At 48.6% G+C, this 26964-nt stretch overlaps 11 protein-coding genes across 11 annotated transcripts; 7 read left to right on the top strand and 4 right to left on the bottom strand.

The window, feature by feature from the left end:
- Nucleotides 1–441: 441 nt before the first annotated feature.
- On the top strand, nucleotides 442–3755 carry BT62DRAFT_999901 (uncharacterized protein; the record flags this gene model as incomplete). Its single annotated transcript, XM_043190854.1, has 5 exons — nucleotides 442–1237; nucleotides 1261–2795; nucleotides 2849–3211; nucleotides 3263–3631; nucleotides 3702–3755. 5 exons carry the CDS (start codon nucleotides 442–444, stop codon nucleotides 3753–3755), a joined length of 3117 nt encoding a protein of 1038 aa, XP_043045641.1.
- BT62DRAFT_926359 (uncharacterized protein) lies at nucleotides 3721–7001 on the bottom strand. The gene is made up of 8 exons (XM_043185018.1): nucleotides 6771–7001; nucleotides 6570–6718; nucleotides 6265–6509; nucleotides 6026–6214; nucleotides 5818–5978; nucleotides 5569–5760; nucleotides 4696–5511; nucleotides 3721–4642 (listed from the first exon to the last, which is right to left on the bottom strand). The coding sequence occupies exons 1-8, from the start codon at nucleotides 6816–6818 to the stop codon at nucleotides 3923–3925; spliced, it is 2520 nt and encodes an 839-aa protein (XP_043045640.1). The 5' UTR covers nucleotides 6819–7001; the 3' UTR covers nucleotides 3721–3922.
- Nucleotides 7002–7040: 39 nt separating this feature from the next.
- Nucleotides 7041–8964, bottom strand: BT62DRAFT_960159 (guanine nucleotide binding protein beta subunit 2). The gene is made up of 6 exons (XM_043188537.1): nucleotides 8835–8964; nucleotides 8585–8758; nucleotides 8045–8528; nucleotides 7855–7986; nucleotides 7488–7800; nucleotides 7041–7438 (listed from the first exon to the last, which is right to left on the bottom strand). The coding sequence occupies exons 2-6, from the start codon at nucleotides 8694–8696 to the stop codon at nucleotides 7427–7429; spliced, it is 1053 nt and encodes a 350-aa protein (XP_043045639.1). The 5' UTR covers nucleotides 8697–8758; nucleotides 8835–8964; the 3' UTR covers nucleotides 7041–7426.
- A 935-nt stretch (nucleotides 8965–9899) lies between these two features.
- On the top strand, nucleotides 9900–10903 carry BT62DRAFT_999898 (uncharacterized protein; the record flags this gene model as incomplete). The annotated part of the gene is made up of 7 exons (XM_043190853.1): nucleotides 9900–9961; nucleotides 10024–10139; nucleotides 10194–10256; nucleotides 10319–10350; nucleotides 10408–10527; nucleotides 10584–10745; nucleotides 10811–10903. The coding sequence occupies 7 exons, from the start codon at nucleotides 9900–9902 to the stop codon at nucleotides 10901–10903; spliced, it is 648 nt and encodes a 215-aa protein (XP_043045638.1).
- Nucleotides 10904–11859: 956 nt separating this feature from the next.
- BT62DRAFT_284495 (uncharacterized protein) lies at nucleotides 11860–12307 on the top strand. The gene is made up of 3 exons (XM_043180361.1): nucleotides 11860–11969; nucleotides 12028–12051; nucleotides 12105–12307. Exons 1-3 carry the CDS (start codon nucleotides 11963–11965, stop codon nucleotides 12254–12256), a joined length of 183 nt encoding a protein of 60 aa, XP_043045637.1. The 5' UTR covers nucleotides 11860–11962; the 3' UTR covers nucleotides 12257–12307.
- Nucleotides 12308–12544: 237 nt separating this feature from the next.
- BT62DRAFT_1071310 (uncharacterized protein) lies at nucleotides 12545–12991 on the top strand (the record flags this gene model as incomplete). The annotated part of the gene is made up of 3 exons (XM_043178739.1): nucleotides 12545–12596; nucleotides 12654–12699; nucleotides 12756–12991. 3 exons carry the CDS (start codon nucleotides 12545–12547, stop codon nucleotides 12895–12897), a joined length of 240 nt encoding a protein of 79 aa, XP_043045636.1. The 3' UTR covers nucleotides 12898–12991.
- A 2677-nt stretch (nucleotides 12992–15668) lies between these two features.
- Nucleotides 15669–19368, top strand: BT62DRAFT_926355 (CBF-domain-containing protein). The gene is made up of 10 exons (XM_043185017.1): nucleotides 15669–15905; nucleotides 15960–16600; nucleotides 16650–16764; nucleotides 16818–16937; nucleotides 16988–17616; nucleotides 17668–18052; nucleotides 18108–18236; nucleotides 18292–18594; nucleotides 18647–18853; nucleotides 18906–19368. Exons 1-10 carry the CDS (start codon nucleotides 15711–15713, stop codon nucleotides 19287–19289), a joined length of 3108 nt encoding a protein of 1035 aa, XP_043045635.1. The 5' UTR covers nucleotides 15669–15710; the 3' UTR covers nucleotides 19290–19368.
- Nucleotides 19229–20061, bottom strand: BT62DRAFT_926353 (Prefoldin). The gene is made up of 5 exons (XM_043185016.1): nucleotides 19973–20061; nucleotides 19747–19913; nucleotides 19601–19691; nucleotides 19493–19546; nucleotides 19229–19442 (listed from the first exon to the last, which is right to left on the bottom strand). Exons 1-5 carry the CDS (start codon nucleotides 20000–20002, stop codon nucleotides 19419–19421), a joined length of 366 nt encoding a protein of 121 aa, XP_043045634.1. The 5' UTR covers nucleotides 20003–20061; the 3' UTR covers nucleotides 19229–19418.
- Nucleotides 20024–22280, top strand: BT62DRAFT_284334 (Rsm22-domain-containing protein). The gene is made up of 2 exons (XM_043180360.1): nucleotides 20024–20497; nucleotides 20545–22280. The coding sequence occupies exons 1-2, from the start codon at nucleotides 20170–20172 to the stop codon at nucleotides 22071–22073; spliced, it is 1857 nt and encodes a 618-aa protein (XP_043045633.1). The 5' UTR covers nucleotides 20024–20169; the 3' UTR covers nucleotides 22074–22280.
- BT62DRAFT_926352 (GTP-binding protein RAB5) lies at nucleotides 22058–23397 on the bottom strand. The gene is made up of 8 exons (XM_043185015.1): nucleotides 23342–23397; nucleotides 23264–23288; nucleotides 23152–23210; nucleotides 23034–23094; nucleotides 22944–22971; nucleotides 22882–22887; nucleotides 22553–22829; nucleotides 22058–22505 (listed from the first exon to the last, which is right to left on the bottom strand). Exons 1-8 carry the CDS (start codon nucleotides 23376–23378, stop codon nucleotides 22378–22380), a joined length of 621 nt encoding a protein of 206 aa, XP_043045632.1. The 5' UTR covers nucleotides 23379–23397; the 3' UTR covers nucleotides 22058–22377.
- A 138-nt stretch (nucleotides 23398–23535) lies between these two features.
- BT62DRAFT_926351 (uncharacterized protein) lies at nucleotides 23536–26692 on the top strand. Its single transcript, XM_043185014.1, has 12 exons — nucleotides 23536–24076; nucleotides 24439–24593; nucleotides 24662–24766; nucleotides 24820–24885; nucleotides 24942–24998; nucleotides 25045–25178; nucleotides 25234–25264; nucleotides 25318–25433; nucleotides 25484–25802; nucleotides 25858–25899; nucleotides 25952–26377; nucleotides 26432–26692. The coding sequence occupies exons 1-12, from the start codon at nucleotides 23713–23715 to the stop codon at nucleotides 26450–26452; spliced, it is 1836 nt and encodes a 611-aa protein (XP_043045631.1). The 5' UTR covers nucleotides 23536–23712; the 3' UTR covers nucleotides 26453–26692.
- Nucleotides 26693–26964: the final 272 nt, after the last annotated feature.

The raw sequence follows: 26964 nt of genomic DNA, 5'->3' as shown, positions 1-26964 counted from the left end.
CCCTCGCCGTCCCGTCGTCCACCATCACTCCGTATTCTATCCAAGTCCCTGAAATACCAGGCTGTAAGGTCGTCCAGTGCTGAGAACTTTGGACCGAAAGCACAGCCAGAAAGAGGTAGATCGGTCGTCATCGATCTATTGTCGAGATGAAACAAGTGTGAAGTCATGCAAGAGCCTCGACCTAGCAGCGAGGTCGTTACCTTGACGAGTTTGCCGGCGCGCGTTGGCTTATCTTTCAATTGTGAAGTTTATTATTGTCCTACACCATATAGCTTGCTGTAAAGCACCAAGAGAGAAAAAAAAACCTTGATTGGATGCATACCGAATGGGACAAAGCTGTTGCATGACCTAGGCCCTCTACAGCTTGAACGGAAAGAATAAGTACGCCATAGCTTTATACATCTCCGCCACCTACTTCCATCCCTCCTCTTCAGGACATATATGTCAGGGGCTTTAGATATCCGAACTCCACTATCCAAGCCCGAAGCGATATGGCGAAGACACAGACCTATTATGGAGTTAACCGTTCCAACAGCTCGCGACGAGGAAGGAAGAATATACCAGTTGTCACCGCCGCCGCGAGTCCGTAAGACGCGCCAGGCCTCGACGAGTAGGGCCGTGACACCTAAGGGTCCTCCCCAGTCAACAGCTGATATGAACTACCAAGGACAGAACGATAGTGTGATCACGATCCTCCGACCGGGTGGCGCCTCACCATCTAAGGCGACTTCACACGGCCTCCTGGATAAACACACTTCTCGGGTTCTGAATCTGGCACGAGGGGTCGATTTGTTGCCAGAGATACGAGAAGAACACGAGCTACTTTCACCTCTTCTTTCTGAGACTTTCAAGATCGACATGGAGAGAAAGCGGTTCCACACAAGCCGGCTCGGAGGGGGACCGAGCAGAGGGAAGGGTAATGAATCTGCATCAGCAGGAGGTGATAGCAAGGTATTGATGGCGGTAGGGAGGAGTGAAAATTCCCAGCAACGGCCACAGCATCAGTCAAGATCATCGCAGACTTCATCAGATGTGTTCAATCCAGGCAAATTTTTTGATTCTGTTTTCCGGTTTCAAGTTGATGGTGAAAGGCTTAAAGACCAACGGTATGCAGGTTCGCAGAGAGCGGTTGCATCGCAATCCAGGTCATTCGGTGAGCCGACGGTTACTTGGCGAGGGCGAGGAAGCAGAGGAAAGAAGTTGGTAACAGGCAGAGACCAGAAGCTGAAGACTACAGGTGCGTGCTAAAAATTCGTGCAGATAAGACGGTAACTGAGAAGGCAGATCCAGAAAATATGGGGCACAATTCCAAGGCGTTGGAGCTTCCAGTGTTGGATATTCGACGGCAAGATGCCCCGCGGCTGCCAGAGTTAGACCCTGATGTCGTCAGACCGCGACCCTTTCTTTCCCACGCCCGAAGGGGGTCGACGTCGTCGTCATCGTCGTCGAACTCGACGGCGACAGAATCCTCATCCATCCGACCAACATCCACCTGCGAAGACGCACGAATTAGCATATCAAGCACAGTGTACAACGGCTCCTCCATGATGTCGCATTCCAACATTTATTCGCCTGCTGACGACCGCATAGGAAGTGATCGAACCTCCTTTATCGACTTCTTACCAATACCGAAAGCGAGGACGATGGCCGACGAACCCTCACCGTCGACTGAAAGGGTGCCGACTGTTGATGCCCATGATTTTCTCACAGTGCACGGCGGCGAGGACGGATCACGGGCGCGGTCGCCCAAACCCCCTATCCCCACTACGCCCAAGCCGCATTTTGGCAATCGTTCTGTGCCCAGTCTGGCGTTGCGACGACGCCCTTCTCCATGTACTGGAAGCGATAATGATCTGCCACCAACGACCAACTATCTCAAAGCAGAAGAGCGGGCTGAACTTATTCGCAAGTCACGGAAACTTGCACAGGTGTTTGGGCAGACGCCTGGAGCGGGCGTGATGCCCCAGCAGGATTCATGGGTCAGTTTCTTAGACTTGCCTTTGGACGCCACACATAGAGGCCGCCACCTTCGTGGTACCGCCTCTGTTTCAAATCCTCTTGCCTTGCCCTCCGACGTCCGTCGCGGCCCTGGACCCCTTCCTGTCTGGCCCCCTCCCGAAGGCACCCAATACCTGACAGCTTCTGGCCGGCGCCATTCCACACCTCTCACGCCGGATGAGTTTTCCTTCCTCCATGATACCGGAAGCGACGATAGGTCCAGCTGCTATTCGAGGCCAGAATATATCATCGAGGTTGGATCTCAGGAAGGAGAACCATCAACTGATCTCTCTGTACTCCACGGGGATGCTGGTGGTGATGACCCTAATGGAGAAGACACTACATCTTTCATCGACCTATCTGAGGAAGGGTTGCCTGATGATGGTGTTTCGGCCATCATCTCAAATAGCCCTCCGAGGAAGGACGGAAGGCACCGGTCTCCATCGCCCTCAACTCGCTACCTGTTTCAATTTGAGCACTTATCACCGGAGGAGCAGACTGAAGAGCTCAGAAGACGTAAGAGAGAGAAGCTGGCGAAGCTCCATCGCTTTTTAGGCTCTCGCATCCCCACCAACCTTGTTCTTGGTATAGAGGACCCTTTCCTCTCGTTACCACCACCTCCTCTCACCCAAATGGATTCCAACGACGATGCTACTCCCAAGGCTTGGTTGAGGAGGCGTAGGAGTAGCTCAGTTGCCGCTTTCCCTCACTGGTCGGACGATCATGACAGGGTCAAAGAGGACCTCAACGACAAAGAGAAGGCGATTAACGTGCGTCGTGCACAGAAAATGGAGAAGGTCCGCCTCTCCTTCCCAATGTTGTTAGAGCTCACAATTCTTACCTACTGCAGATGTTCGGTGTTGCACCGCCGCAAACGCTGTATCACACCCGACACGGCGCCTCTCCCTCTGCATCGCTCGCAGGCCTAAGTGCTCCACAGAAGTCTCGTTCTGCCGTGCCAGGCTCTACTCCCATGGTGTCTCCTCCTTCGTCCCCCAAGAACATGAACCAGTCTCCATACAAGAACAAATCTAGGAAGGATGATCGGCCCGGTTCTCCCGAATCTCAGAAACATCTTCTATCGAAACGCAACGACCAGTTCGATGTCAATGAAGGCACCTCAGGTCAGATCAAGCCTCGTGGGAGAAGCGGTTCGCTTGTATATACCCATTACCAACACTCACTTAACTCCTTGGTCGATATTATTGATAGAGTATGTCCTTGTACCCCCTTTCTCGTGATGTGACCCTCACCCTACGTTTAGGATGACAGAGAATCTCTTGCAGAACTGCATGAGTACCTCAACAGCAATGAGTCGCCTTCTCCCCCCTTGAAAGAGTTTATGCTCGCCAGGGACCGTCGCCCATCCATCGCCTCCATCAAATCAGAGCGTCGTCGCTCACTCCCTGCTCGCACTTCGATATCCTCACTCGCATCAGAGTATAGCATATCCGCCATCGCTTCGCCCAAACCAGAAGTAACAGATTTCCAGCTCCGCCGCCGCAGAGCTGCGAAGCTCACAAACTTTTTCGGCGTGGATTACCGTGATCTCATCAGAGATGTGTTGGACAGTATCGAGAATGGTTTGGAGCACGAAAGGAAGAGAGGTACAATCAACCCTGAAGAAGCAGAGGTACGCAATCTTTTATTTGTCTAGCTGTGAACCGTGCTGAAATGAAACACTGTCTTTCCTTTTCTCATAGGACTTGCTACAAAAACTGCGGGAAATCAAGACGAAACGTGATGGTATCTTTTGACACTACTTATGATCTTATGCATCCTCCATACGGACGGTGTCTCATGACATTCCATTTTATCTTTCATCTCTGTCATCTCTCTCAATTGTATTATAGAGCCCAGGGCTGTAGTATCTCTCGCTAAATCACTCCGTATTCGTACAAGTGGCTTCCTGCGTAATCGAGACTCAGAGTATAACCAAATCCCCGTGGCACGAGTGACACCAGAAAACATGCGAATCATCAAGGAACTGAGGTCTGGGTGTGGGATGATGATGTGGATGATTGAGTGGGGGTGATGAGGGTTGAGAGTCTGGTCCATGGCTGGATTCCGATGGGACTGGTGACAGATTACGAGAAGCGGGGTGAAAGAGCCCGACCGCGCTCTCACTCTCGATTCGTGCTTTGAGCATGCTCAAACTGACTTTGCGTTTATGTCTCGTCTCGGGGGATAAGCCCTGGTCCAAAACCGCTGTACGGCTCACCGCTGCCCGGGAGAGGGATGGCGGCAGCGTACTTCTATGCGAGTTGAAAGACGCTCGGTGCAAGTCGATAGCCGACCCGCGACTCGACGGCCTCGAAGGAATCGGAGAGAAAGATCGCGGACGAAGGCTCAGCTGATCTTCCAAAGCACTAATCTGCTTCTGCATTGCGTGAGAACGAGCATCTGCTTCGAAAAGCGCAGTCTCCAGTGACCGGATCTTCGATTGCGAAGCAGAGAGTTCTAGGGAATGCTGCTGCTTAATTGCACCCAATATCTCGTCGTCAAGCGAGTGCGGGCCCTCGGAACCTGACGAGGGATTTGCGGCCGCGAGGAGACTCTCAATCTCCTTGTCTTTAGTCTCGATTGCCTGTCGAAGGCCCTCGATTTCACTCTGGGCCTGTGATATGAACTCTTCTTCGTCTTCCTATAGTAAAGCAATTGAGATGAAGCTGCCGCAGAACTGAATTGGTTACGAACCCGGATATTGTTACCCTCCGCAATCTCTTGCCGTAAAGCGACGAGTTCTTGCGCTTGCGCGACAGTCGATTGATTCAAACGTTCGATCTCCTGCAGCTGGCGCGCGGTATCGTGGTGATAGCTGGTACGGTCCGCTTCAAGGGCCCGTATACTGGCCAACGAGCTCTCCAGCTCATCCTGCATCTCTGTGAAGGCTTTTTGTATCTTGGTAGACGCGTCCTGCTCTAATAGGCGATCTTTTTCATGACGAGCCAAAATTTCGCTCCACTTCAGCTCGGCCTGCTCTCTATGGTCCCGATGGTCATCAAGAGTGGCCTCGAGTTGTGCGATAGTAGCATTACGACTTCGCAAAGCTCCCTCCAGACTATCCACTTTATCACTCAACTCCAGCTTCGCCCCTGTAAGCTCGACTACCTTGGGCCGCATTTCAGCGAGCGACTGCATAAGGTTCGTGCCTTCCGACTGAAGGTCGATCTGTATTCGTTCGGCCTCCTCTGCACGACGTTTGGCATTTTTCAGCTCAATCTGGGCGGCCTGTAATTGACGGTTGCTAGATGCGAGCTCCACGGCCGCCTGAGTCAGTTTCTCCTGTAGAAGGGTAATGTCCTTTTGGGTAGAGTCTATTTCAGAGCGTAGCATGATATTCTGGTCGTTCAGGGCTGTTTTTTCCGATTCGTTAGACGCCAGGAGGTTTTGAATAGTTTCGTGTTCGGCTTCCAATGTGGAGTGCTTTGACTTCCACGCCTCTGCGCTATCACGATGCTGTTTCAATTCGGCATCAGTCCGGTCGCGATCGTCCTTTAGCGTGGCGTGTGCCTAACGTAGTTTCGTTAGTTCCCATGGCCAAATATAATAGAGTAATGCATCAAGGACCTGTTTGAGCTTTGAAAGCTGGAATTCAAGTTCATCATTGCGATCTTGAGTATTCTTCAGGGTGATCTCCAACTTTTCGACGCGATCATCGCTTTGTATCTGTTCTTCCAGTTCACGCAATCGGCGCTTGTACTCGTCAACTTCCTTTTGGAGATTACTAGAAGCAGCATTGCATAGTTGCAGCTCCCGTTCCTGTATGACGAGCAGGCTTTAATCAACAAATTCATTGTAATATAATTAACAACATACCTGTTCCCGATTTTTCTCAGTCAGTTCCTTGTCCTTGACCCGTAACTGCTCGTTTTGATGAGAGGATTCATGGAGATCCGATTCAAGTCTCTCAAGACGACTTCGGAGGATGGAGGATTGATTTCGTTCTTTCTCAAGCTGACTTTTCGTTGACTGCGCCTCTAAGCGACGTCAGTAAATAATCACTATCCAATTAAGGATTCCATACCAGACTCGAGACCCTCTAAGCGTTCCAGCTCCGAAGCCAGAGAAGCCTTCTCGGAGACCAGTAAGGATATCGTCTGTTGTTCATTTCGTAAAAGTGTCTCTCTTTCGGCCTGCAGTTGATGCAAGTCTTCGGACAACTGTTGCGAACGTTTCCGCTCTTCACCCAATAACACCTCAGTTTCCCGAAGTCCTGGAGAGACATGAGTCGAAACGCGTCGTTAATAACAGACTACCACGCACTATCCTGGGACACCTGCAGTTCTTGTATCCTATTACTTAATGAAGTATTTTCCAATTCAAGTGCATCTGTGCGCGCCTTGAGAACACCGCCATCTACGTTCGAGATTGTCGCAGCATGTGAATGACTACTAGGCTTCAGTGGTGGTGAGGAAATGAGATTGGATGGTATGCTTGAAACTGTTGGAGGCGCAGCACGAGGCAACGAAGATATCCATGACGTGTCATTTGATTCCCTTGTCGCGAAGCTAGCATGGGTAAAACCAAATTGACAATCATACATTGAAATGAAGCTGGAAATCGCCTACAGGTCAGCCACGACCTTTTGCTCGTCCTCAACTGGTGCAGGCTCTGGAAGAGCAGGAGAAAATGGCCTTGAAGATGGCGGGCTGGAAGGAGAGGCGACCTCTGGGGTAATGGATGGACCGTGGGCTTTCTTTTGCTGTCGTTTCTTGAGCTATGAGAGTAGTTGACGCCTACTCAATATAGTCAAGGTGCCGGATACATACCATGGCTTTGGCTCTTGCTGCCTTGGCAGCTCGGTCGTCTTCCGACATGGTGTTGACAGTTGATTTAAAAAATGATAGTGGTGAGTCAGTAGTGTGGGGGAGCAGGGAGAGAGCTGAAGACTGGGTGGATGTCAGCCAAATTGGTATGAACCGGCATTTGAACGGAAGCAATTGTGTGGTCAAGCTAGGCAGACTCTTGATCTCTGGATAGGCAAGCACTCTATCGTTAAACGTGCTGTATCGTCAAACGTGCCGATCCTCCACTGTTTTGAACACAAGCATGTGCATTTATTCCAAATTCCATGTACGAGAAGAGAAATTTATGAATTCGACAATATATAAGACCTAAAAGTAGGAAAGGCAGGAAAAGAGAAAAACTTGAAACTGAGGCAAACTGGATAGCAGGGAGATATATGTAAACCACGAGTGAGAAGGGTCAGACTGTGGCTGTGAAAATTGCAGGGCAGCAAAGCATCTAACGAATGACTCGAGGCGTCCATTCCGATGGAGCGCGGTTAAGGGTATAGGATGAACATATGAAGGATCAGATACCGTGCATGAAAAACACATCAGAGACGCAATGAAACCTTTCGCGTAGAGACACAAGGCCCACGAGCGGCATGGGGTATCCGGGAGAAGGAAATATATACAGTACATTACGCCCAGACCTGGAACCAATGTCAACCACAGTAGACACTAATATGACAAGCTACTTACCCTGAGCGTACTGTCCCAGCTACCAGTGCAAAGTGCCATGCCATCAGTGCTGACACCTAAACAGCTGACCCGATTCTCGTGCCCTGTTAGCACGCCAACACGTTCTCCCTTCAGAGTATCCCAGACGTTGCATGTCCAATCGTCGTAACCTCCAAATAGGATACGTCCTGAGATTGAAAAAGCAACAGAGGTGATACCACATAGAATGTTATCGTGTGTGAAAGTGTTGAGTTCCCGGTCAGCACGAATGTCAAACAAGCGGCAAGAGGCGTCATCGGAGCCGGTGGCAAACGCGTCACCGTTGGGGAAAAATCTAGAAGAAAGGCATTGGTAAGAATGATGGTGCCAGAGTTAAAACGATACAGACTGAACGGCATTGATGTCTGATTCATGACCAGTGAATGTCTGAGTCGCACGGCCACTCCGAATATCCCATAGTTTGGCTGTGGCGTCACAAGCACCGGAAACGAATACGTTCTGATTCGGACCCAGGGACAAGCTTATAATAAAGCAACCTGTTAGCAATCCCCAAAGCTCGCAGAAACGACAAGACAGACCTCATGACATCACCTGTGTGATCACTGAACTCGACCACCCTGACACCCGCCTCAATGTCCCACAGCATGCAAGTCATGTCACCCGAACTGGTAACAATCTGTCGGTCATTGATAAATCTGCAGCAGCTGAGATATCCGGAGTGAGCGCTAAGCTCGCGAGCGCCCTTGACGCTGGTACCACCTTCTTTGCTGTTGAGGTTATAAATGGAGCAAATGTTGTCAAGACCGCCACAAGCGACGTAGTTTCCAGATGGGGCATATGCGCAGGTCATCACCCAGCTTGACCGCAGAGGGATAGCATGTACTTTGTTCGTCGTGTAAGCATCCCAGACAATCAGCTTTCCGTCTTGTGAGGCAGAAACGAGATGTCTCCGGTCCGTCGCCCAATGCATAGCATATATCTTAGCAAGGTGACCTCTCAGTGCGCGACGCGGACGCATCACAATTCGGGGAAGTGCATCAACTTCTGCGGCCATAGCACGCACTGAAATTGAATTAGGGTCACTGATAGCGGCCGAGGGAAAAGGGGTAGCAACTCACAGCTGGTATCTGCTGATGATTCTTTCTTTGCACGAATCTTTTCCTTCAAGCTCTCCGCCTCCCTACGAGCAGCAGCAATCCTCTCTTGAATGTCACCCTGATTTTGAGACATGGTTTGATAATTGGAAACGTCAGAAGCAAAGTCAGACTTGGCACGAATGAGTTAAGTCGGCGCTGGATGAAAAAGCAGAGTCTTCAATGTCTGCAGACTAAGAGGAAATATAAGAGAGACCGCTACACCGTCACTCACACTTGATACGAGAAAAATCGCCTGAAAAGACAGGCGAGGGGCCGAGAATAGGTGAGAAAGAGGGGTGTAGGCAGTCAAGGGAATCGACGTCGATAGATGACAAGGGGCAGTACCTGCAACGACTGTGTCGCCGAGGACAGCGACCAGAAAGATAAAAGTTGAAGAAAGGGTTGAGGGCAGCGTCCTTACGGGAGACACAGTTGATGGAATGATCTGAGTGAGCACCAGGAAAATACAGGCTCCGTCAGGCGGAGTTTCAATTCATTCGTTCCTGTCCTCTCCTTCTAATACGTTACTGGTCAGCGCCGCACATATTCCCCTAAATTGTTCGATATCAATTTTTAACCGTCTGACAGCTACCTTTTTATTCAAGCGGTTAGCTGGAGAAGAATGCCGTTTCCCGTCGTGGTGATCTGGACTCTCAGGGAATAACATGTGGCCTAGGGCTTATCCCAAAATCTGACCGACGAACAGGGAGGGATTTCTAATATTCGATCCGGCACTGGAGGCGTGGTGGGCTTCCAACGGCAAGTTTCGCTCTGCAAGCTCTTCCTGATGTTCTAAAGTTAACCCCAGTCTCGATGCTGCTTGTAACTTGGTCAAATGCACAGCGTTGGGCATGATGCATCATGAGGACTGATTGATTTCGCATCAGTATCACGACGGATCATGAATACTTGGTTCCCTTCCTGTATGCGATCCGTCGTTCGATTACTGTAGCCCCTCGCAAGGTAGCGATGCACCTCTTGAGTGAACTTCTTTGTCAGAACCCGTATTCTTTTGGATTCTTGACCTTCAATCTGTAATACGGTGGAAGCTCGCAATATACGAAGCCCACAGCTACTTTGGTTCCTTTCGGAGTATGCCGGTTAGTGTTCGAGGCTCGTAGAAGCAGCCAACAGGGATCAAGCCAGAGGTCCCATATCGTCGGGTGTGGACTACATAGTCGATGATAGATTTCTCTTTGTTTTATTCCGGCTATTAGCAGATCAATAACCGTCAGGAAGGGCCGGCACTCGACGAGGGTTGACGACAAAAACTTGGGTCGTGATATTCACAGGATAAATGTATGCAACGGTCGAGGACCTCGTCTATCTACGTTTACTCCTGGAAAATTTGACCCCGAGGTAACCAGTTTACTTGAATTACCTCGCTTATGCTACGCTCACATTATTTATCCGACCCCAAGTGAAACTTCTTTTGGACACGTATTTCAAGTTGGGACAGGCTTCACTTTGTACCGTCTTCCTTCTTTCTGGACTGTGATACTTCAAGTGCTTCGCTCGTCCCCCATGTTGCCTCATGGTGTGACTGACCAAAGGTAAACAAATTTTTTCCTCTTCTCTCATTTTGTTGCAGGACTCGGCTCCCGCGTAGTCCAACTGAACAGCCCCGATAGGCTTCGACCGCTGTCGGACCCTCGTGTGTTCAATGCTGGTGAAATCGATATATTTCCATGTGTCCAGCGTGTTCTTTCACTTTAGAAGAGTTCGGATCTTCGTCGTTCTTTGGCTTGGTGACTTTAAAACATGTTTCTGGTCCAAAGACACAGGTGAATGATCACAGCGAGTAGATCCCCGCCAATCGGTTTCCTTCCACTCGGCCTTGCAACGGCACTGTCACTACGTCTAAAAGACTTCGCTGCCCAATAATGCACCGTTGCACACATCGTTACAAATGCCGAGTAACCGCGGTATGTCCTAGTTTCTTCGACTTGGCGCCTCTCTCTGTCTGATTTCTTTACCTAAGGTAGCGTCGAGCTCAACAACTATATGCGCATTCCCGTGGTTCCGGTTGGTTAACAAACACCGTACATACAGATCTACAAAGCGAAGTGATGTTAGCATCACTGAGCTGGATCGAATCCACATCGGGCTCTCTATGGACCAACTTGGACGTGTATATGTAAAAGTACGTCTAGGCTTCTTCGTCGCTCAGCTCGGGTTCGTTTTACTTTCTCTACAGTAGATGGACAGGCCCGTGGGATCGGTACAGGGGCTCAGAAACATGTCGCCAGGGACATTGCCGCCAGTCAGACCTTAGAGGCGTTGATTAAAGGACATCAATAGCGATGGTTGACTTTCAACAAACTGGTCATACATCCCCAATTCTCACTTGCTTACCGAACTTTTTCTGTCGGACTCAATGAAGCGCCAGATAAGAGGTACAACTGTCCTGTTTTTTTAAAAAAAGTTCCTGTAGGTAAGGCTAGCTGATTCCCCTTGACGTTGGTCATGATGGTAGAGAAGTTGGCTGAAATCCCAAAACCAAGCTTCGCTCAGCTTGCAAGGGACCATTCATTAGTAACATCAAAGCCAGGATGGATCGTTCATTTGTTCAATCCAGGTCGATTTTGAGAACTGGTTCGGTGCGTCCTGTTATGCTCTCGTGCTGGTGTTGATTGGCTGCTTAAAGACTAGGTACTTCCGAGTTCGCATTTGATGCCGTATTGTTGGTATCAAGGATCATCCAATTCGAACCACTAAAATATCAAGCCAGCGGTTTGAAATATGCTATAGCAGTCCATAAACAAAATCAAAATAATGAACTGAACTGTGTCCACAAAATCCGATCTCTTGGTGAATCCGGTCCAGAGAATAGGAGCAAGTGTTCTTCCTTTACGACCTGCAGCGCTTCATTTGTCCTCGTATAACACGGGCCCGCAGTATCTGTACCCCCGCGCCTTATTTGCGGAAATATCAGCGGTATTGTTGACGTATGGTCTACCTGTCAATCCAATTCGACTGGCGTGTCTGTGGACCGATGATCCGTAGTAAAGGTCAGCAACCAGCTCCAATGGACCTGCTGCGAACCATGACTGAACGTCAGTTTGATTTCTCGTTCCTCGGTCAAGGGTCTCTGGTAACCTATTCCTTAGTCCCCGGCGCCAATGTAGAGGAGTTGATACATATCCGCGTTTGAGATAAATTGGCGGTTCCTTACTACTGGGACGTGGGAGAAGGAGATAAACTCATTTTGTTCTTCGGCGGCTGATGATATCTGTTTAGGTTAGAGGTCGCTTTGCCTCCACTTTAGGAGACAGGCTACGTCTTGTCGTATAAAGGGTCAGACCTAGGTACTTGAAACGCAAGGCTGCCGTCCTTTTCCTTTTCTATCAGAGTGATACGATGCCTAGTGAGTGGTCAGACTATGCTGTTCTGTTCAGCAATTGACCTACTGGTCCGTACCTTAGAATTCGTCACCCAGCTTAACAATTGCAAGACATCTCGACTAGAAACGTCCGCCTTGATGCTCATCGTTCTTGTTCAGACTTCCAGGCTAGGGGCGACACGAGCGTTTTGAGTTATCAAGAGTCGGTCGTCGGGCCCTCCGACAGAGCTGAGTGGACCGTTGTTTGCAAAGGTTGGACCTCTCTCCTTAACACGCACATCACTCACGAGGGGGCAACTAGTGTCTGGTGAAATTAAAGGGATGGGGGTGGGCCCTTCCAAATCTGCTGCTAAGGAAATTGCAGCTAAGCAAGCTCTTCGGGTGAGATTACGCTCTTCTCTGCTTAGCTTTGGCCGATGTACATTTATATCCTATTTTCTAGGGCCTGGGTGTAGCATGACTATCACGCGTCACTAATAACGACTTTCTAACTGTATATTTATTCTATGTATGCGCTTCTCTAGAATCTCTACAATAATAACACGGCGATTTAAATTTCGTGTGACTATTGTACGTAATCAACCGCTTTCATACTCAACATGCCGCCTCGATCTTTGAACTTTGTTTTAACTCTCGGTGCGGCAGCCGTAGGTATTGTAGATTCCATACAAGGGCAAACCTTTCATCTGCTGACGACAATGTTTCCAGGGGTCGTATCTGGGTTGTATATATTCGAACCGTTAGTCAAAGACGCGTAAGTCGGGAAAGTTACGAGCTATTGCCATTGATCTATTGACGTTGACGCTTAAGAGCAAACCAATCACACCCGAAACCCAAGAGCTCTGACCCTGTGATCACTCAAGTAGACGTTCTATCAGATCATAAGTCCGTAGGCCCGAGCAGCAATAGTGAGAAGCAGGGAGATAGTAAATCCACACCAAAAAATGTGTAGGGTCTGTGCACATGTTTTAGAAACCTCGAGTTGTGAGACTATTATCCAAGGCACTGTCCTGTCGGACGGCCGGGCTCCATAGGCAATCCTTATCCCATTCAGATGTTCCAACAAGATTTGGATGACTCCGAGCATGTACTTGCATGAAGTTAAGTTACAGTGCATTCACTTTGTCCAAGGATCGATCAAACCCCTCTGCTCTGCGGTCCTGGATCCTGTAAATGATTTCCTCGTCTAGGAACGTTCCTTCATTAAAATCTGTATGATGCAGAACCAGAGAATATCGTTCGCCCCACTAGGTAAAAACGTCTCAAATCTGTGGCATCAGTAACAATTGAAGCAATATGTTTAACAGGCCCCTAAGATACTAAATTCATAACGAATCAGAGGGGGGGGGGGGGTTGTATCCTCAAATGAATCTGATGTTCGTGGGAACAATTCCATCAGATTAATGAAATGGCGCCGAAGGAGTAACATCTGAAGAAGGCCAGAACCTTTTATTGCAATGGCATTGGTAATTATTCTAATGGGGTTGACTAGGATGGGAATAGCTCTCTTGCTAGCCAAAACGCAACGTTAGCAGTTTATATCTAATGAACAACAAGCCAACGGAATAATTGTTAACTGTACTACATATTCAGTGTTTGGATCCAGGCTAATGCGCATCACGGTAAGCATCCCAGCGATCAGGACGGGTACAACACATGGTCTCGGTTTGCCTACACACATAAATACTTCTCACGGAGAATGTTAATTATGAATGCCACTTTAGCCTGAGACAGGAATGAAGGGACCGCTGTTCTGCGACCAGCACCGACCACACACCTGAAAACAGGCACCAATGGGAAATCAAGTCTGGAAATTAAAGTTCTTTTGTCCGTCAACAGCACTCAATAGTAGCGAGATGAAACAAAGAGCGGGATATCAGGATGCGGTTGACTGTCTTGGTTTTAACCATCAGTACGTTAATTCTAGATAAAAAGCAGTTTAAAACAGCTAAGTACGGATAGCCTGACGGTCGTGGATCTGCGCGGCTTTGAGTCCTCTGCCCTCAGACTTTGGACATAGAATCATTATTATACATAGATAGAAATGAGACACAAACGCACAAGCAGCTGTCTACAGAAGCCCCGGATGTATCATTTTCACTACTTGCTACGGTACACCCGGCAGGAAAATTTTCCTCTACACGGTGCTCTCCGGGTGAAATCAAACACTGGCAATAAGATCCGTTGCTACACTCACCGGATGGTAGCCTGTATCCTACCGTAGGTTCCAATCAGTTGATACATGCTGGTAATAAGCACCGAAGTAAGAATGCGAGGGGATGTCCCGCAAATGACTTCATGACTGAAACTCGAAGCATCACAGTGTATTGACGGGGAGGGATTTTGCAAGATCTACCAATGCTACTTCATCCTAATGTTGAGTTCATGATAAAGATGTCACACCTAATCCCATTACCCCATTCCCCCGCGAATATTCATGAACAGATTCGAGCTCTCGACAGAGCCCAGCCTAATACTTGTTCATCAAAAAATGACCAAACTGTCGAACAACCAGGTCCTACAAACCTCGAGCTTTATCCACACAGCCTCCGAGCAATTGTTGCCATCTACGCTTGGCGCACTGCAGCTTTGAGCGACTCCCTAAGCACAATCGCCAACATGTTAGACGCTGTCGATGTCGAGGAAAGAAGTAACCATAGCACAAGCGGGAGGGTTTGGGCTCGGATGGCAAGTATCGATTTATCCGATTTCGGGTACAGTAAGGAGCCGTCATTAGATAGAGGTCCTCCTCTCTATCCCTAATCCTAGCTTAGACAAGAGCCTATCGGGGAACAGGTCATGACTAGCTATCGAGAAATGCCACTGCGGCAGTTATTACTGAACGTTAACCCCGGAAGGTGAATCAAATACTTAGGGCTGCGTTGATATTATTTGCGTGGCGCCACATACGGATAAGACGGATTTTCTCTGTAATGGGCAGATGTGCGTAAGAAGAAAAGGCTGTTCTCCACTGAGGTCGATTGAGACAAGTCTACAGGGACCTGGAGATATTGACATCTGCGTCTTGGAAAAGACGGCAGGTGATCCAGACGGCGATCCAGAATGCTGATAACCAGATGTGCAGAGCAAATACGCGCTCCATCTGTTAGCGAGAAGCGGCTGCGAAAGTTTCGGATCCTTAAAAATTCGACAGGGAGAGCAGAACTCACGTACACAAAGACAAGATAAAGTTATGGTTTTCGAAATCAGGGAGTTAAGAACAAATACGGGTGAGCCGTCAGTCTGTAACTCCTTTAGAGGCCATCCGAGATGCTGATGGTAGCGAAGGTACAGAAAGAACAAGCGAGCCAGATAGGTTCAACTATTCCGACTCGCAGTGAAGTTCCGAACTCGCAAAGAAGCCGACCGTTGGTCCAAGAAGGTGCGAATCGGACCAGTCGCGAACCATTATTATCATCAAGAATAGTTCGCCATCAGAGAAATATGAATTTCTCAATGACAGCACAGGTTACAGAGGGCCGCCAAAGGCTAAGGAACAGGCCCGGTTCTTGTATCATTCGCAGGACAGGTATCAAGTTCTGTGTCCATCTGAGGCTTACAAATTAATCAGAAATACATTTCAGTCGTATTGGTATCTCTTGCTCCAAGATAGGACGCCAGTCTTGTACGTTGTCAAAAAATAGACCAGAAGCTGCAGAAGAGTGATTAGGTTGAACTTACAATGGTGCAAGCAAGCATGAGCAATCAAGCATCACAGCCACAGCCAAGCTTTTTCCTGTTCACTTCTCAAATTTTGCTTTCCAAATGGCACGCGTTCCAAAGGACAAGGGCTCATCTAAGAGTCATAACAGGACATCTACGAAGAAAGACTCCAACTCTAAAAAGGACAAAAATATTGTCCTACGGCAGCAAATCACTGTATTGGGTGGAACAGCGGACGATTATGATTTGGTGACGAATGTGGGACATGTATCCGTGACGGGGTCAGCACCAGTAGACGTGAGTAGAGCTAGTCTTTGTACCCTTATTTTTTTACCCAACAGATATTTGCAGCCAAAGCTGGCCGACGATGTTTCTTCCTTCCTTCAGGACTTGAAAACTGGGGGAAAGACTAGCAGAAAAGTCAAAGCTATGGAACGACGAAAGGAGGACCAAAATTGGACTCAAAAGTCGAAGAAAAATAAGACGGTTGATACCGAGAAGAAAGCCCCTTCAGTGGAGAAGCATGGGACTCCTCAGGTTGAAGTCTCTGAAGCATTTCTACTGCCGAAAAAGATCACCTTCAATTCAAAAAGCGCATTTATTATCCAGCCTACTCCTCAGTGGTATTCTTTGAGCGTCCCGGAAATACCAGTGACGTCTTCGACTACTTCTGCAGATGTCGGGTCTCAAGCGTCCTACGCTGCATCTTTACATTCTCGTGATATCGAAACTTTCAAATCCTCCTCATCTTCTCAAACTTCGGAAGCGAGTTTCCTCTCCAAGATCATACAGTCCGGAACTCTATCTGACCGCTTGAGTGCCTTGACACTACTTGTTCAGAGTGGGCCGATACATAATATCAAGGCTTTGGAAACACTGAAAAGCATGGCGGAACGCGGAAAAGGTAAAGGCGGAAGAGGGGAGAGCCTGAAGGCTTTGCGATGTATCGTCGACTGGTGGGTAGGTGGTGGTGCGCCAAACCGGAAGCTGAAGTTCGTTGTCCTTGAGACTGTTGCCTACCTGGAACTTACAATAATCCAGGTATTTCCGGGACCGACCAGTTCGACATTCGTCTGTAACAGACCAACACTTGTTACTGTGGTACTTTGAGGACTGGTTGAAGAAATATTTCTTCTCCGTCCTCCAGATTCTAGAGGTATGTCCGTAGCATAAACCTCTGAAAGAGGTGATTAATATACTACGATTTAGATGTTATCATTGGACTCCCTGCCTTATGTCCGAACGCAATCCCTGAATCTCATATGTACCTTGTTACGCGATAAGCCCGAACAGGAGCAGAATCTACTTCGGTTGCTTGTGAACAAGCTCGTGCGCGGTTTCCTTTTCTCTTTTTGTCCCCACCCTCATGGATTCGCTAGGGCGATACAGAGAAATCAATCTGCTCACGAGCATCTCATCATATTCTCCAGCTCCTTCAGACCCATCCGTCAATGAAATCGGTGATTGTAACCGAGATCACTTCCTTTGTTCTCCGTCCCATTGCTCCACCTTCTACATCATCATCATCATCAATAGCCATACCAGCTGAAGTAGCAAACCGCCGCATACGATTCAACGAGGTGGACAAACCGAAACCAATCAGCGCCGAGAAAAAAGTAGGAAACCCTCATGCCCGATATTATGCAACAATCACTTTCAACCAAATCCTTCTTACTCTTGATGACCGGGAAGTGGCGCTTAAACTGATCGATCTATATTTCGAGATCTTCAAGGAGCTGCTTGGAGAAAGCGATCATGGTGTAGGGACAGAACATGACGATCCTGAAGAGAAAGAGGCAGCAAAAGACAAATCAGGACGGTTGATTGATGGCAAGCGCGGAAAGGGTAAACTTAGGGGAAAGTTCAAAGGGAAAGGGAAGACGTTAGAGATACGAGGTGCTGCTGGCTTCACGGAAGTCGAAGATGCAAACTCAAAGCTCATCTCTGCAATTCTGACTGGAGTAAATCGTGCATTACCTTTTGCGAAAATGGATGTTGGCGACGCTAGGTGAAACCTCGTTGGTATTCGACATGATCATAACGCTAATCGTCGCAATAGACTTTCAAAACACATCGACACGTTGTTCTTGATCACACATACGTCAACGTTCAATACCTCGTTGCAAGCCTTGGTGCTGATTCAGCAGATTGCCGCCTCCTTATCTACAGTCAAGGCATCCTCCTCCTCTTCATCCACACTGTCGAAGTCAATCATTGATCGATTCTATCGCACCCTTTATGACTCTCTTCACGATGCACGCTTGGCATCATCGTCAAAACAAGCTATGTACTTGAATCTTTTATTCAAGTCAATTAAGGCGGACATGGGAAAGGTCGAGGGAGAGCGCGTCAAAGCTTTAGTACGGCGTTTCGTTCAAGTCCTGGTCTCAGGTGGTAATGGGGCAACGGAGTTCGTCGCTGGAGGGTTGTTTTTATTGGGAGAGGTAAACTTCTTTTTCCTTCCTTACAGTCTGACACGGAAACTTATCGATTGCTCAGTTGTTCAGCACTACCCCCGGCTTGAAGGAGATGATCTACAGTCCTCCCAAAACAGACGCTGAACCCTATGACCCTCGTAAAAGGGACCCGCAGTATGCTCACGCGTCTTCTTCACCGCTTTGGGAACTAGTAAGCTGGCGTTACAAGATCCTCGAGTGTCTAATGCTGAATTCAACATTCCCAGACTCCCTTGCTGCACCACTATCATCCAACAATATCTCTGCATGCGCGTCAAATCCTTTCTTCCCAGCCATTGACCGCCAGTGCCGACCTGTCCTTGAACACCCTCTCGCATTTCTTGGATCGGTTTGTTTACAAGAATCCGAAAAAGTCTACGACCACGAAAGGAGCCAGTGCAATGCAACCTGCCGCAAGCGGGCTCGATGGAACAGGCGTCAAGTTGATGAAAGGTGACGCAAGCGGGAACATTCTGGTGAACGATGTGGCATTTATGAAAATGAGGATACAGGACGTGCCTGTGGACGAGGTTCGTGTGATCACTTCCTGTCCTTGGATGCATGACGACAACTTGAATTTAGGTCTTCTTTCACAAATTTTTCGCCCGAAAGAATGATAGGAACCAATCGAAAGTTGAAAAGGACGTCGGTGAGGATGAGGACGAGGATGGCGATGATGGAAGTGGCGTAAGCGGTGAGGACATGGACCTTACAGGCGACGAGGCTGCGGCTGCCGGAGACCAAACTGCTGAGGACAGTGACGGCGAGGATGAGGAAGAAATCTGGAAGGTGAGATTTTGCTCTCTATAGCAACTACAGCACCCTCAATTCGTTGTCTCAGGCCATGAAGGCTAGCATGCCAAAGGCGGAAGGCGACGACGATCTCATGGAAGATAGTGACATCGACGAAGATGACTTACCGTTAGACTTTAACGCTGATGAACACAATGACGAAGAGCCTGACGATGGTGACGATCTTTCGTTAGTTGAAGACTCCGATAACGATGATCTAATTTCATTGGACGACGACATGCCAGAGGGACTGATTGAATACGATGGATCCGAAGAGAAGGAAGAGTGGAAAGGTATTGATTCCGGAAATGGGAAACGCAAACGAACAGATGAGTCCAAGGGAAAGAGGAAGAAGTTCAAGTCGTTGCCCACCTTCGCCAGTTATGAAGATTATGCGAAGATGATCGAGGATGGCCTAGAAGATGATGTATAGGATCTGTAGCGTCGACCAATAAAACCACTGTGCTCTGGCATTCTCAGTGGAATTTCAGTGAAGGGGAATGAAATGTCGTATTATAATATTACACTGCTAGAAAATAGGTGGAAAGGCAGGAATGTATTCCTATTGATTTGGTGAATGATGGAACTGGTTTAATGGTCAGTGACAAGTGGTAGTTAGCAGGCTGGTGAACGTACGATGTCGCGCAACTGAGCCTGCGCATCATTGAATTGTTTTTCGAGATACTTTGACTGTCAATGGCGTTAGCAATAAGTAATGGATGGGGCGCAATTAGATGAAGAAACCTTTTTGTTGAGGCTGTTAATATCGTCATTCAGCTCTTTCTCTTGTGCCTTCAGATCGTTTTCCATTTCTTTGCGGGGGACCATCATGAACCTAGAGACGAAGAGAGTCGAAATGTACATCCCTGGTGAGTCGAAAATGTACGCACATCTTCCCGACGCCCTTGTACAAATTCACATTGCCTTCGATGGTCTCAAGCTCCTTTATCGTCAATTGGATCTTCCGCCTGTCTCGTTCCTTTGCTTGAGTTTGTTGCTGGGATAGACTCAATGCTCTTTGCGATTGAACAGCTGTCTGCTGGATCTGAACCAAAATCTGAAGGATTGGGCCTATTAATCCAATGCTGTTGATAGTAGATTAAAAGAAGCACAAGCCTTCCTCAAGGTATCATCTGACAAGGACATTATTGAAGATTGTCGCGATATTAGTGGCTAACAAGGTGGCGGTATGTAGTCGTGCGTGACGGAGTTCAAAAATTATCGCGTCTTCAAAACGATCCTTACCTTCGACCCGAACATTCGTCATACGCTCAGCAACAAAAGGCTTTCACTATTTTCCCATTAAGGTCTTCATGTACCGTCATATCCTCCGGAGAGCCTTTTCTAGCACTTCTGTTTCTCGTCGAGGTCCTAATCCCCGTCTCAACCTTGATCCCAGTCTTCAGGCCCTTCTCAACGATGTTGACATCACCTTACTCCATCATAAAGCGCAGGACCAGCCGGTATTCAAGGAACTAGAAGTTGTTCAAGAGGCTGACCCTTTGCTGGATTACGAAGAGGATGAATTGCCCAGTGAAAAGTCCACTCGCAAGTCACCCGCTGCTACATTTGGCAGCAAGCAAATTGGTGCTGTAATACTTCCCTTGGAGCTGCAGAATGCCATAATGGCCTTGATTGAAGGTACCGGTTCCATCTTAATTTCAAGTTTAGACACTAAAATTTACTAGATGTCGACAAGCACCGATTACATGAAGATGCAAAGCGTCTCTTCCATCATACCGACACCCATAAGTGGGACACAGAATATGACGAAAAATATAAATCATGGGAGCACCGTATGCGCCACTCGGAGCGAGATGGAACGGCCTTCGCGAGTATTGCGCTTCCCGCCCACTACAGTGCCATTACAGCCGTCTTATCTCACGTGAAGCATAGAATCGGTCCAGAATGGCTTGTTGAACGAGTCGTTGATTGGGGGGCAGGCACTGGAAGCGTGTTATGGGCGGCTCTTCATGTTTTTCAGAAGCCAGATATTGAAAGGCCCGTCGAACAGCTGAAGGCAGCTGACTCAACACTCGATTCTTACCTCGGAATCGACAAACGTGACGGATTGGTCGAAATGGGCAAGCGAATCTTGCACGGGATACCTGTACCACCAATGTCTGATATCTCATTTCGACGAGGTCTACCTTACCCTTCACTCGACAAAGTCCCAAATACACTGGCCATCAGTGCTTTTACACTCTCTGCACAATCTACTCCTCTTCTCCGGAAAAAGATTGTTAAGGAGATGTGGGATTCTGGTGCGGAGACAATTGTACTGATTGACCATGGCACGAAGGATGGCTTTACTGCCATTGCAGAGGGTCGTGAAGCCTTGCTTCGCATGTCCAGGGTTGGAAGCGATTCTGTATTCGACTGGGAGCACGAGGTGCTTAGAGGCGAGGGTGCTGGAAAGGTAGGCGAAGGTGCACATGTCGTCGCGCCTTGTGCCCACGATGGAGAGTGTCCTCTACTTGGCACCAAACTCCACTGTATCTTTGAACAGCGACTTCAGAGACCGTCATTCGTGAGGAAAACAAAACATTCAGGTCGCGGGCATGAGGATGTAGGGTATGCTTATGTCGTTATCCGTCGTGGACCAAGGCCTCTGAGGGTTCCGTTGAGCGAGGGGTTGGGCCGGATAGGCAGCATCGGACGGCGGGAGGCTGAGGAAGAAGCCAAAGAGGTCAGAGAAATTGTTCTCACTGAGGGTTTTGGAGAGCTTGAGCCACAAGAAGAGCCATTGCTTGACAAGGAACCACACGAGAATCTCGTAGCTGCCCTTCGACACGAATCCTACTCTTGGCCACGACTTGTCTTTCCTCCGTTGAAAAAGGGCGGTCATATCATTCTCGATGGATGCACTCAGGAAGGAAAAATCGTGCGAATGACCATCCCAAGGTCGCAGGGGAAGCAGGAGTATTACGATGCGCGCAAGTCAGCTTGGGGGGATGTTTTTCCGCATGAGCCTAAGAAACCGGGCCAGGAACGGTTCCAACCCAAGCGGGCTAAAAAGGAGGGTCCGGTGGTGGAAGGTGCAGACATAGGAAAAGGCCGTAGCAAGGAGCAGAAGGGGGAGAACTTGAAGGGTCCGGTTGGATATGAGAAATTGCAAGAGCGATTGAAGGAAGATCGAAAGAAGGAGCGGGGTTTCCGACGGGCGAGAGGGGCAGCCAAAAACTACGATAGTGAGCCTGTAGTAAGCACATACTAGTCGATATGAAAAGCAGTGTAAACATTTTGTCGAGTCACTCAGTCTTCCATTAAATAATAGATCTTCCCCCCACTTTTCACTGAAAGAAGCGGCCACTTCGTGCATCAAACTCTTCCCCCCGGCCGAGTCGTGAAGAATATTGAGGTCTGCTTTATAATACGTCTTGCAGCCGAGGAGTCTATTCGAACATTAGATCGGGTGAAGATGCATCCCATATTTAGTCCGAAAAGTAAAAGGTAAAGGTAAATTACAAGCGAAAGATAACATGCGAGGCGAGGAATGTAAGGATAACGTAGGGACGGAATTAACAATTGCAGTTGTCATTCTGGCCCACCGAAGCAGATTGTTTATTCAGGTCGACTCCTGCTCGTGCACCAGGGGCAGTACGGCTGGTTCCTGCTCTTGAAGGTGCGGTTAGCGGAAGTTTCTTAGCTGTGAAAATGTTAAGCAGCAGAAAAAAATTAGAAACGACGACAAACCTATGGCCATGAATATATCCGAAACACCCTCACCCGTCTTAGCACTTGTCTCGCCCCACATCAAACCCTCCTCGTCGGCATACTTCTTCGCTTCCTCTTCCGTGACCTGTCTGCGCGCCGAAAGATCCGTTTTGTTGCCACAGAGTGCGATAACTATCGAAGGGTCCGCCTGACGCTGCAGTTCCCGGATCCATGTGCGTGCCTTTTCGAGCGAAGCGGATTGCGTTATGTCATAAACGACGACAGCACAGTTGGCGTTACGGTAATACATTGGCGCCTAGTATGATGTCAATAGCTGGTAGATATCTGTATAGAACCGTGAGACGCACGAGAGACTGGATGTCAATAGATATGAGTTATCAGACTGCTGCTTGATAGCTGTTGTGCTTACCTTGTACCGTTCTTGACCAGCAGTATCCCTGCCAAGACGATAACGATGACGACGTTAGTATCTCTCGATTAAAACGCCTCACAGACTTGCCATATCTCAAACTTGACAGTCATTTGGTCCTCTAGAGTCACAGTTTGCGTCAAGAACGCCGCTGTATTGGGCAGACAGTATCAGGTCACGGTGCGGATATGATATAGCGGGGGCACACCTCCAATCGTACTCTCCCGGTAATCGTCGAACTGATCCTTCACGAAACGCAGTACAAGACTACACCCATCACAAGGTTGACATGAGGCCATGTATGCGGTAGGTGTGCTTACCTCGACTTGCCGACAGCAGACTCTCCTGGCAACGCGAAGCATGTCAGTAATGAATAAAGCGAGTAGGATATAGCCGACCCAGTAGAACGAGCTTGAACTGGAATTGCTTGGACATAGTGATGGTTTGACAGTACGAGGCGCTGGGGACGTACGTACGGATACCAAAATGGTGTTCAGGCCACGTTCAGGGGACCGCAGTGACGCAGTGACGCGGCAACGGCCGAGCGTGAATTTTTACAGAACCGGAGATTGAAAACGCCTTGTCTTTTTACCTATCATCCACCAGCGTCTGACTTGCTCGTCGCCTACCTTTGAGTTGAGTTGCGTTGTCGTTGTCCATTATATCCTTCTTCATTGGGATCCATTATCACTATATCGTTACACCGCTCGTCTCTCAGCATCATCCACGTCACTGAGCCAAATTCTGTATCGCAACGTTCTGAAAAGCCATGAATCGTCACCACCCGTACGGAGACAGTCCTATGGCTCGTCGTGGAGGATCTCCACCGGGTCCAGGGCCTGAGCGCACGCATCGTTTCTCAGATTATAGAGGTGGTCCCCCTACGCGTGGGAGAGGATATGGTCGTGGTCGTGGTGGCAGCGGAGGCGGCGCTGGAGGTGGCGGGGGATATGGTTACTACGACAACATAAACTATGGTGCCTATGATCAGGGACCTCCGCAAGGCGACATGGGCTATAGCAGAAATGCCCCGCAAGATCCCTACTATCAGAGCAATTATGATGCTGGGCCGTCAGCTCCATACCCAGCTGCTCCTTCAGCAGGTTACAGTCAGGGCTACCCTAAATACGAAGGTGCGCTTGAAAATCTGAGACTGAATGTTATCGTTGTGGCAGCTGGCACCTTTTCATGTCGGACTTGTAAAGTTAAGGCACACGGATATCTGGCGAATCGCTTGAGCTCGTTATCTCCTAAGGCGAATCTGTTTTGTGCCACGCTGAGCATGACGAGGATGATGAGCACGTGCTGTCCAGCTTGCAAACCAGGGAGGCGCTGAATCCACCCATTAATTTATCCATGGGAATGCTGAGGTTCTAAGCGCCAAACGCAGATTGTTGCTGCGTGCATTCGCGTGCCAAAGTTTCTGGATACTGCCTTTGTCTATCTTTCGTGAATTTGGATGTAAATCTCACTTTATCTATCATTCCGTTGTCAGACGTTCCAGGTGCTTTCGATGACGATGCTTATGGTCATGGGCGACGCCCCCCTCCCCCTCGCAAGGAAAGAGATGACAAAGTTCACGATTCTATCATTGAAGAGCGAATTCAGCGCGAACGTCCCTGTCGGACTTTGTTTATCCGTAACATCAAGGCAAGTCCGCGCACCATCCACTCTCGCAAGAGATGGGTGTTATCAGAGCATGGCTGATGTCATCCCAGTATGAAACCAACAGCAATGATGTGCGGCGCTCATTTGAGGAGCATGGCGATATTAAGACCTTTTTTGACTTGATATCAACCCGAGGGATGGTATTTGTGTCATACGTAAGTTCCTTGACGTAATTGTGAACGCCTCAACTAAGTCCTGAGGTGTGAAGTATGATCTACGTGCTGCAGAGCGAGCCAGAGAGCGACTGCAAGGGTCTGAAATCAGCGGACGACCAGTAAGCTCTTTTGATGACATCTTCTCTCGGTCTGATTCACATGCATTCTATGACAGATTGATGTTCACTATTCTCTTCCACGTGACGACAACGCGAAGGACGCCAAAAACAATGTATGTTACTGAACTCTGCATCGCGCTATATCTGAATATCTCTCAGGAAATGCAAGGATGCTTACAAGTCACTCTCAGAAGTTCACCATCAGGTCAGCCAATTGATGACAACGAAGTGCAGCGGAAGTTTCAGCAGTTCGGTGATGTGAAGTCTGTGAGACATGTAGGCGAAAGAATTGAGTAAGTATCTATGTTTTCGCGGTTCGTCTCAGCAAGGTCGCTAATTAACGCCTAGTTCTCGATATGTCGAGTTCTATGACACTCGAGTAAGCTCGCTTCTTCAGTCGGACTTGTATATACTCATACACTAATGCGCTAGGCATGCGACGAAGCCTATGATCGATTACGCCATCAAGGTCTGCAAGATGGAGTGATGGATATTGTCTTCGCTTGGGATGCTAGCAATGATGGTCCTCACGGCGGCGGCGGCGGCAGGTAAATGTTATGATCCTAGCGTGTCAACGCTTGTAATAACAACCTGTTAGGGATGGCGGGCGTGATCAGTGGGATGAAGGAACTGGATCCCGTTCGCGTGGTCGTGGACGAGGTCGCGGTCGCGGTCGCGGTCGAGGTGGTCACGATGATGACTTCGACCGCCGCAACGACTATGGTAGAGATCGTGACAGGGGTGGTCGCGGTGGAGGTGCCCGATACGATGATGACCACCATGGAGGACATGGCGGCGGTAGAGGTAGATACAATGATCGATATGAAGGTAATCGTGGAGGAGGAGGATATGGTCCGCCTCAAAGCTACACTGACGGTTCATCATCCTATAATGATGCACCACCACCTCCACCACCGGTTAGTCGTTTGACATGAAGAATTGACTACCTTAACTTACCTTTGATCATTGCAGGTCTCGGACGATCGTCTTGAGCAGGCCAGAAAAGTCCAACAGGTAAGAGCTTCCCTTGTCTCCTGTCTTTTTTCCTGACATATATCTTTTTTAGCTGCTTGCTGCACTCAAACAACCTGCGAGCAATACTCCTCCCCCAGCGGCCAACAGGACTGTGCCTCCTCCGACCAATATGCCAACATTGCCTCCACCGCCAATGCAACAGCAACATTCTGGTCCCGGTCCTGGTTTCTACCCACCTACTCCGGCCGCCGTCGCGGCTGCACCTCCGGCTACTTCCTATCTCCCACCCCCCCCGCAGCCTACTGGTTCTATACCGCCTCCTGCCACTAACCCTTTAAGCAATCTCCCCCCGAATGTTCTGGCACTTCTGCAGTCGGCTCAGCAGCAAACACAAACGCCACCCTCTACTGGCGGTGCTCCTCCGTATGGTATGCCGCCGCCAGGAGCAATGATGTCTTCAGCCCAATCTGCAGCAACAAGTGCTAATGCAAGTTATCAACAATTGATGTCTTATCTTGTGAGTGCCCTTATTTATGCCCTATCTTTGTCAACCCCTGACAGGTCCACGCAGCAAGCGGCCAAGCGTTCTTAAGCATTGTAAATGACTGTACATGTCAGCCTGGTGACCGTACAAACTGTAGTTGTATCACTGTTGCATACTGTACGATGAAAATAGCGGATTACGCTACATGGGGTTGGTTTACTCTCAGTAATGCAATATTGTCGTCGTAATTGACTTTAGTAGTAGTATTGTAGAGTAGTAAGCGAGGATTTTACCTTTATGAAATATGATGGTGTTCACGTCGCAGATTACCCGTGGACTGTAGGAAAGGTAAGTGTAATGGCATTTCATAGCTTAGAATGCTCATCAATTCATACAAGCAGAACGTTTCTGTCTCGAAAGAGGAGAGTGGATACAGGATACGACCGCACTGCTCGCCACGAGCTTCCGACACATTGCCGTGAAGTCTTGCACCGCGTGTCCGACCTTGACTTCACTTTGCGGGGAAAGGGGAAAGGGCCAATCAATATAAGTAGGTACACCCTGGTTTGACAGGTAACAGAAGAATGAAAATATATTTTCAGTACTTTTTACAACCTGAC

The sequence above is a fragment of the Guyanagaster necrorhizus genome (genome assembly GCF_019112545.1).
Source record: "Guyanagaster necrorhizus MCA 3950 unplaced genomic scaffold BT62scaffold_2, whole genome shotgun sequence".
Classification (NCBI taxonomy): Eukaryota; Fungi; Basidiomycota; class Agaricomycetes; order Agaricales; family Physalacriaceae; genus Guyanagaster; species Guyanagaster necrorhizus.
Note: the sequence above shows the minus strand (reverse complement) of the source record. Positions and strands in the feature narration are given on the sequence as shown.

Bases quoted from the DNA above. Each gene is read 5' to 3' on its own strand.
- BT62DRAFT_926359 (XM_043185018.1), bottom strand. From the start codon at position 6,818: ATGTCGGAAGACGACCGAGCTGCCAAGGCAGCAAGAGCCAAAGCCATG. The intron at 6,215-6,264 runs GTGCGTGGTAGT...ATGTCTCTCCAG, and splicing joins ACTGCAGGTGTCCCAGGATA to GACTTCGGGAAACTGAGGTG. The intron at 5,761-5,817 runs GTATGTTGTTAA...CTCGTCATACAG, and splicing joins CTGAGAAAAATCGGGAACAG to GAACGGGAGCTGCAACTATG.
- BT62DRAFT_960159 (XM_043188537.1), bottom strand. From the start codon at position 8,696: ATGTCTCAAAATCAGGGTGACATTCAAGAGAGGATTGCTGCTGCTCGT. The intron at 8,529-8,584 runs GTGAGTTGCTAC...ATTCAATTTCAG, and splicing joins ATCATCAGCAGATACCAGCT to TGCGTGCTATGGCCGCAGAA. The intron at 7,801-7,854 runs GTCTGTATCGTT...CCTTTCTTCTAG, and splicing joins TCAGACATCAATGCCGTTCA to ATTTTTCCCCAACGGTGACG.
- BT62DRAFT_284495 (XM_043180361.1), top strand. The intron at 12,052-12,104 runs GCAAGACATCTC...GTTCTTGTTCAG, and splicing joins CGTCACCCAGCTTAACAATT to ACTTCCAGGCTAGGGGCGAC.
- BT62DRAFT_926355 (XM_043185017.1), top strand. From the start codon at position 15,711: ATGGCACGCGTTCCAAAGGACAAGGGCTCATCTAAGAGTCATAACAGG. The intron at 15,906-15,959 runs GTGAGTAGAGCT...AGATATTTGCAG, and splicing joins CGGGGTCAGCACCAGTAGAC to CCAAAGCTGGCCGACGATGT. The intron at 18,053-18,107 runs GTAAACTTCTTT...TCGATTGCTCAG, and splicing joins GGTTGTTTTTATTGGGAGAG to TTGTTCAGCACTACCCCCGG.
- BT62DRAFT_926353 (XM_043185016.1), bottom strand. From the start codon at position 20,002: ATGTCCTTGTCAGATGATACCTTGAGGAAG. The intron at 19,914-19,972 runs GCTTGTGCTTCT...CCAATCCTTCAG, and splicing joins CAGATGATACCTTGAGGAAG to ATTTTGGTTCAGATCCAGCA. The intron at 19,547-19,600 runs GTTTCTTCATCT...CGCCATTGACAG, and splicing joins TTAACAGCCTCAACAAAAAG to TCAAAGTATCTCGAAAAACA.
- BT62DRAFT_284334 (XM_043180360.1), top strand. From the start codon at position 20,170: ATGTACCGTCATATCCTCCGGAGAGCCTTTTCTAGCACTTCTGTTTCT. The intron at 20,498-20,544 runs GTACCGGTTCCA...AAAATTTACTAG, and splicing joins CATAATGGCCTTGATTGAAG to ATGTCGACAAGCACCGATTA.
- BT62DRAFT_926352 (XM_043185015.1), bottom strand. From the start codon at position 23,378: ATGTCCAAGCAATTCCAGTTCAAGCTCGTTCTACTGG. The intron at 22,972-23,033 runs GCAAGTCTGTGA...TCGTCTTGGCAG, and splicing joins ACTGTCAAGTTTGAGATATG to GGATACTGCTGGTCAAGAAC. The intron at 22,506-22,552 runs GTTTGTCGTCGT...ACATTTTCACAG, and splicing joins GGATATATTCATGGCCATAG to CTAAGAAACTTCCGCTAACC.
- BT62DRAFT_926351 (XM_043185014.1), top strand. From the start codon at position 23,713: ATGAATCGTCACCACCCGTACGGAGACAGTCCTATGGCTCGTCGTGGA. The intron at 24,767-24,819 runs GTAAGTTCCTTG...TGAGGTGTGAAG, and splicing joins GGATGGTATTTGTGTCATAC to TATGATCTACGTGCTGCAGA. The intron at 26,378-26,431 runs GTGAGTGCCCTT...AGGTCCACGCAG, and splicing joins AACAATTGATGTCTTATCTT to CAAGCGGCCAAGCGTTCTTA.